The sequence below is a fragment of the Carica papaya genome, chromosome 3 (genome assembly GCF_054855325.1).
Source record: "Carica papaya isolate Zhongbai chromosome 3, ASM5485532v1, whole genome shotgun sequence".
NCBI classification, from domain to species: domain Eukaryota; kingdom Viridiplantae; phylum Streptophyta; class Magnoliopsida; order Brassicales; family Caricaceae; genus Carica; species Carica papaya.
In genome coordinates, this window is record NC_142311.1 from 14,450,162 (window position 1) to 14,458,029 (window position 7,868).

Sequence of the window (7,868 nt, forward strand, 5' to 3'; positions counted from 1 at the left end):
ACTCAAAATGAGAATGATATTTTTTCAAGAATAAAGAAGAAGGATCAACAAGCTTTTACACTCATCCATCAAGGTTTGGATGAATTTATGTTTCTAAAGGTGACCGATGCTACCAACGGAAAGCAAGGTTGGGAGATTTTGAAGAATTCCCTCCAAGGAGTTGACAAGGTGAAGAAGGTACGACTCCAAACTTTACGAGGCGAGTTTGAAGCTTTGCAAATGAAGGATGTTGAATCTATTTCAAAATTTTGCTTAAGGGTAAAGTCTATAGTAAGCCAAACGAGGAGATTTGGTGAGATGATGGAAGATGTTCGTGTGGTGCAGAAAATTCTTCGATTATTGCAACCAAAATTCGACTATGTGGTTTGTGTCATTGAAGAATCAAATGATCTAGACATTTTGACATTTGAACAATTAGAGGGATCTCTACAAGCTCATGAAGAAAAAATAAAGAGAAGACAAGAAGAGCCTTTAGAAAAAGTTCTCAAATCAAAGGCATTTTTTAATGATGGTGGAAAGCAAAGAGAACGAGGAAGAGGTAAAGGTCGTGGTCGTGGTCGTGGTCAAGCATTTAAAAGAAATGAAACTCAAGATGATGCCGATAATGAAGACAAAGTCAACCATCAAATAGAGGTCGTGGAAGAGGAAGAGGAAGAGGACAAGGTAACTATAGAAATTCTAACAAATCAAATATTGAATGTTATGATTATCATAAATATGAACATTATGCTTGGGAATGTCGTAACACTTTAAATGAGAAAGAGTAATAAGCCAACTTTGTTAATGATAAACAGGATGAGGAAGAAACAACTTTGTTGCTAGCATGTAAAGAGGAAGATAGTGATACACATAATTCATGGTACCTAGATAATGGAGCAAGCAATCACATGTGCGACAATAAAGAAAATTTTGTGAAGCTTGATGAGAAGATTAATGGTAATGTTTCTTTTGAAGACTCTTCAAAAGTTTAAATTCAATGGAAAGATACAATTCTAATCTCTTCAAAAAATAATGGGCATGTACTTATTACTAATGTTTACTATGTGCCAAAGTTAAGAAGTAATATTTTGAGTTTGGATCAACTTTTTAAAAATAGATATGAAATTCACATGAAAGATTATTGTCTTTGGCTTACAGATCAAAGTGTTAATTTGATTACTAAGGTGCACATGTCAAAAAATAGAATTTTTATCTCAAATCTCAAAACTATTGAAGCAAAATGTTTGAAGGCTAATATAGAAAATGAAGCATGGTGTTGGCATATGAGATTTGCTCATTTGAAATTTGGCACACTAAAGGTGATGGGAGAAGAAAAAATAGTGAAAGGGTTAATCAACCATCCTAATCAATTATGTGAAGCATGTCTACTTGGAAAGCATTCAAGAAGGAGTTTCCCAAAATAAGCTACTACAAGAGCAACCAAGCTACTTTAACTTGTGTATGCCGATGTGTGTGGGTCAATCAATCCACTCTCATTTGGTAAAAATAAATACTTTATACTATTTATTGATGATTTTAGTACGAAGACTTGGATATATTTTTTAAAGAAAAAATCAGATGCTTTTATTGCTTTTAAAAATTTCAAAACTTTTGTAGAAAAAGATTGTGGTTATAAAATAAAGTCTTTAAGGACAGATAGAGGAGGTGAATTTACTTTCAAAGAATATCATGATTTATGTTAATCTAATGGAATTCGTCGTCGTTTAAGGTTCCAAGATTGCCACAACAAAATAAAGTTGCGGAAAGAAAGAATAGAACTATTCTTAATATAGCTAGAAGCATGTTGAAAGCAAAAAACATGCCCAATGAATTTTGAGCCGAAGCAATTTCTTGTGCAGTGTATTTATCTAATAGATCTCCAACATCAGGTTTGAAAGACATGACTCCCCAAGAAGCATGGAGCAGAATGAAACCTAATTTCAACCATTTGCGAGTTTTTGGAAGTATTGCATATACTCATGTTCCAAAACAAAAGAGATCTAAGCTCAATAATCGAAGTGTCAAACATATTTTCATTGGGTATGATGCAAACTTAAAAGGCTCTAAATTGTATAATCTAATCAATGGCAAGATCATGGTAAGTAGAGATGTTGAATTTAATGAAAAAACGACTTGGAATTGGGAGAAGAAAGAAGAAAATGCTTATGATTTCTTTCCATACTTTGAAGAGAAGAACCAAGAGACCATGGTACCTTTGCAAGAGGCAACTCCACCTCATTCTCCAACTCATGTTGCATCACCCATTTCTCAATAAAGTTCAAGTAAAAGGTCACGAAAGTTGAAGAGCATTCAAGATCTTTATGATGAAATTGAAGAGATCACTAATTTTGATATAAATGATTTGTTTTGTCTTTTTCTTGACAGTGAACTAATAAATTTTGATGAAGCCATCAAAGATGCAAGATGGAGACAAGCCATGGAGGAAGAGATCAAATCCATAGAAAATAACAACACACGGGAACTATCTACTCTTCTTAAGAGACATAAAGCTATTGGTGTCAAATGGGTCTATAAAGCTAAAAAGGATTCTCAAGGAAATGTGAAAAGGTATAAGGCAAGACTTGTGGCTAAAGGATATAAGCAAAAACATGAGATTGATTATGATGAGGTTTTTGCACTGGTTGCTTGCATGAAGACTATTCATTTGCTCTTAGCTATTTTAGCTCAAATGAAGTGAAAAAAATTTCAACTTGATGCAAAATCGGCATTTCTCAATGGTATCTTAATGAAGAGGTTTATGTAGAACAACCATTGGCGTGATTGAAAGGCATGAAGATAAAGTGTTGAAATTGAAGAAAGTTTTCTATAGGCTAAAGCAAATGCCAAGAGCATGGAATAGCCGTATAAACAAGCATTTTGAAGATAATGAATTTGTTCCTTACCTTCATGAATATGCTATTTATGTGAAGTATCATTCTAATGGTGATATTCTTTTTGTGTGTCCATATGTGGATGATCTCATCTTCACGAGCAACAATTCAAGTTTGTTTGAAGAATTCAAGAAAAATATGTTACTTGAATTTGAAATGATTGATATTGGGCTCCTGTATTATTATTTGGGCCTTAAGGTGAAGCAAATGGAAGATGGTATTTTTATTTCTCAAGAAGGCTATGCAAGAAAAGTCTTAGAGAAATTCAAAATTCTTAATTGCAATCCTGTGAACACGTCTATAAAATGTGGAGCGAAGTTATCAAAGTTTGTTAATGGGAAAAAAGTAGATCACACTCTCTTTAAAAGTCTTATGGGAAGTTTGAGATACTTGACATTTACAAGGCCTGATATTCTTTTTGCAGTTGCACTACCACCTCCCACATGAATGTTGCTAAAAGAGTTTTACGTTAACTTAAAGGTACAATTGATTTTGGGTTATTTTATTCATCTTCTAATGATTTCAACCTTATAGAATTTTGTGATAGTGATTTTCCTAGAGATATTGATGATAGAAAAAGTACAACTGGTTTTGTATTCTTTATGGGTGATTGTGTAATTACATGGAGTTCTAATAAGTAAGCCACTATAACACTATCAACTTGTAAGTATGAATATGTGACAACAACCTCTTGTGCTTGTCATGCTATATGGCTTAGAAGATTATTGAAAGAACTTAATTTAACATAAAACGAAGTTACTAAAACTTTTATTGACAATAAGTCTGCACAAGCACTAGCCAAGAACCCGATATTCTATTAACAAAGCAAACACATAGACACAAGATATCATTTTATTAGAGATTGCATTGCCAAAAAAAAAAAGTGGAACTCAATGATGTAAAGACTGAAGATCAAATGATAGATATTTTCACAAAACCGCTCAAGTCTGAAGTCTTTCAAAAGCTACGTACTAATCTTGGATTAAAAATGAGATTTGCAAATTAAGAGAAAGTATTAAAAATTAATTTACAAATTAGAATATAATTAATTAGTTTTTTAGTGGTTGAACTTCATAAATTAGAGTTTTTATATATCTTTTGGTTTGGTAGAAGTAGTGAGTCATAAATTAGATTTATTATGTCTGTTGATGGTTATAATTAATTCTAGTAATTGTAATAGTGCCTGTAAATAGGCATATACTTGAAATTTTTTTGTAAGAACTATAATAGAAAATCTTGAATCTTCTCATTAGTATCTCTAACATCTTCTTCCTATCTTTAACAGATCGAGCTCCCACTGTTCATCCAAGTTTACAAAGATGGTTATGTAGAGTGCCTTACTAGTTCCCCCACAGTTCTTCCCTCACCCGAACAAGACCCTGACACAGGTGTCTCCTCCAAAGATGTAATCATCTCTCTAAACCCACCAATCTCTACTCGTTTTTATCTTCCTAATAAACTCCCAACAAAAAGATTACCCATCTTGGTGTACTTCCATGGCGGTGCCTTCTCCATCGAATCTGTATTCTCATTTCTCGATCACAAATATCTAAACAACATGGTGTCTGAAGCTCAAGTAGTTGTTGTCTCTGTCAAGTACAGACTAGCCCCAAAACACCATCTTCCTATAGCATACCAAGATTGTTGGGATGCTCTTCAGTGGGTAGCCTCTCACTCCATCAAAGATAAACTTCACAATGATCCATGGCTGGTAGACTTTGGTGATTTCAGTCGATTCTTTATCGGGGGTGATAGTGCGGGAGCCAATATTGCACATAACATAGCAATGAGAGCAAGCAATGAGGGTTTGTCCGGTGGTGTAAAAATTGAAGGTACATTTCTTGCTCAACCCTTCTTTTGGGCATCAAGTGCCATAGGTGTGGAGCCTGAGAAGAGGTTACCTGCTAAGGTCTAAAACTTGGTGTGGCCATCGGCACCGGGTGGTGTCGACAATATTATGATCAATCCAGTCGGTGAAGGGTGAAAAAAAGAGCTGACTGGACTTGGATGCTCGAGGTTACTGATTTGTGTGGCCGAGAAAGACACGTTTAGAGAGAGAGGTGTTTTGTATTGTGATACAGCGAATGAAAGTGGATGGGAAGGAGAAGTTGAGCTTTTTTGTAGCAGCCCCGGAAATTCATAATGGAATTTATATTATAAATATCAAATGCGGAAGCGAAATCAAAATTTGAATAACATCCCTTACACTGAAACCGAAACGTGCTCACAAAATATAAAAGATTAAACTACCTAAAGGAGAAACTTGAAGGTAAAAACTACGAATGTGACTATGGAGTCTTTAGGCGTCCCCTTCGTCGTCCTCCTGCGGAACCGGCTCGGGAACGATGTCCTCTTGATCTGAAATGATTAAATAAGGAATGAGCTACACTAGCCCAGTAAAGACATCACGATATCTCACCGTCACGGAGGTAAAGGTGGGTAGAAAACACAAAAAGACCAATGGAGCATAATTTACAACAAATCCTTTTATCGATAATAAAACCTTTACCATTTACTTACCTCGGTGAAATTCATAAAATAATATACGAAAGCAATAACATCATCATCATCATGGAAACATATATAAGAACTGTATAACATAATACCTATCACACTTTTCGTAATTCAATCGTTACACAACATATTTTCCTAATTCACCAGCCCACTAGTATCCATGGGGATCCATAGGGGTCCCGCTACCCGTTAATCCTTAACACTTGAAATCCATTCCAAGGTCGTCCCCATACCCCGTCCGGTATGGGCGCCAAACCATAAACCTCATTACCCCGTCCGGTATGAGGGTGAAACGGGCCGTCCCCATACCCCGTCCGGTATGGGCGCCAAAACACATAAGATCTCCATACCCCGTCCGGTATGGGAGACCACAATCCCGGTAGGGTTCCCTACGGACCCGGTCCGTCCACCATCTCCCAAGATATCTAGTCAGGCTGACCACATTATACCATCACCCATTTACATAATTTTTCATTCTCTTTTTCCTCAATCAGCATCATTAATCCACATACAAGCAAACAAACAGTAGTTTATGCTAAACAGACAACGTACAGCATCAATATCCCGGTCATTTAATCCATAATCAATAAAATAGTAAAATATGCACACGAAACTATAAAATGAAAACATCGAACCTCATGCTGCATTTAAAACTGTAAAACAGGCCAAATAACAGTTAACCGATAAACACACTAGACTCGGGCTCCATTAGCGACCTTAAGTAATTTCACACATTCGTTGATTCATGAAAAACTGTTTTATCATTTATTGGACTTTAAAATCGTGATAGGAAATAGGGTGAGGGGTCTTTACTCGTTTCAGGGTCTGAACACGGCTTCACAGTGCGCTTGCAGGCTATCCTTAATTTTCCCTGAATTTTTCTCGGGGAACTGAAACGCACTACTGGTACCTGCACATGTTCCAAAAAAATCCCAAATTAGGCCCAGGGCCCCTTTCAGCCCAAATCGCAACTCCGGCACGGCGGCTCCGCCGTGTTCCGGCAAAGGCGCCGCCGCTGGCGGCGGCGATTCGCCTCTGGTTGGCTGTTTTCGGCCGTTTCCGGCCGAATTCAGCCACACTCGCATCGGTCCCTGCGAGAAAATAACCCTAGGGCCCTCGGGGGCCAAAAAAATCACGGAAAAACGGAGCTTACCGGCGGTGGTGCTCTCGGTTGCGGTGGCTCTCCGGCGAGGTTCATGTTTTGGTGATTCGGCTCCCGTCAACCTGTAGAGAAAAGAATGGTGATCACGGTGATATAAAAATTGCATCAAACGGAGGCCGGGAAGGGCCTCATCGGAGGCAAAAACTGAGAAGGGACGCGGCGACGCCGCTAGGCTTCGGCCGTGTATTCCGGCCGTTTGGCCGGGATTTTGGCTCCGATTTGGCCACAGGAGGAATCAGCGTGGAAAAACGAGTCGGAGGTACAAAATTTACCTCGATCGGCGGTCGGAAATTCCTCCGGTGCGGCAGCGGGTAGCGGCGGCCGGCTTCTGGTTCGTCTTCTCCGGCGAGCGGCAGGCGGCTAGGGTTTGTGGTCTAGTGTGGGGGTTCTATTTATAACCCTTTGCCTTTTGATCTCAGCCGTCCATTTTGTTTTAATCTGGGCCGTCCGTTTTTGATTAAATCTGGGCCGTCCGTGCGTTTAAATCTGGGCCGTCCAATCGCACGCTTGATCTGGGCCGTCCGATCGCGCCTACGCGGATCGCCAACGTGGCCCTTTTTGGAACGACGTGGTCTTGCCACGTGGCAGGTCCCGGTTGGCTGGGACTGCTGACCGGGCCTGCTGACGTGGCTGCCGACGTGGCTTTTTTTTTTTTTTTTTCGGCCCCTTTCCGGGCGCTACATTTTTGAAGTGAAAGGAGAAGATCACGGCTTTCATATATTTCATCCCCACATTGTCAACTCTAAGGCCATGATCAAACGGTTGGCTTGCAACTGATTTAATTCATCTTCATCAGCCAAACTTAACCTAATTTTCTTTCATCCTAAAAATGATTGGATTGCAGAATTGTAATATATTCATAATACACAGCAAAAGACATAAAATAATCCAATATGACATATTTGTACTTCAAAAATTATATTGTAGGTTAAAGATCAAATTTAAAACATACCTGAATTTTCAAATTAAAATTATTCAAAAACACGAGTACTCTATGCGTATCAACACTAACATTTACTAATCAACCTTTTATCAAGGAAGTGCACGAACAAATTGAATAATATTACACCTTCTCCCAAAATTTTAACCAAAAAAAAAAATTCCATCAATATTTTTTCTTTTAGTGTACAGCTAATTTTTTCTAACTTTTCTCTTCACTAATTTTTTTTTTTTTAACAATCCCCACTCATATATATATCATATATATATATATATATATAGGTGGCATGGATTGTCATGTCCCTTTTTACTTCTTTCTATAAACGTTAATATCAATTTCAGACTTATCTATTTATTTTTTTTCTTTTTTTTAACACTTAATT

General features: G+C 37.6%; 1 protein-coding gene and 1 pseudogene across 1 annotated transcript; both read left to right on the forward strand.

The window, feature by feature from the left end:
* Nucleotides 1-87: 87 nt before the first annotated feature.
* LOC148266738 (uncharacterized) lies at nt 88-2,254 on the forward strand. Its single transcript, XM_088216044.1, has 3 exons — nt 88-663; nt 795-936; nt 1,869-2,254. Exons 1-3 carry the CDS (start codon nt 88-90, stop codon nt 2,252-2,254), a joined length of 1,104 nt encoding a protein of 367 aa, XP_088072170.1.
* A 1,754-nt stretch (nt 2,255-4,008) lies between these two features.
* Nucleotides 4,009-7,323, forward strand: LOC110812678 (2-hydroxyisoflavanone dehydratase pseudogene; annotated as a pseudogene).
* The last annotated feature ends 545 nt before the right edge of the window (nt 7,324-7,868 follow it).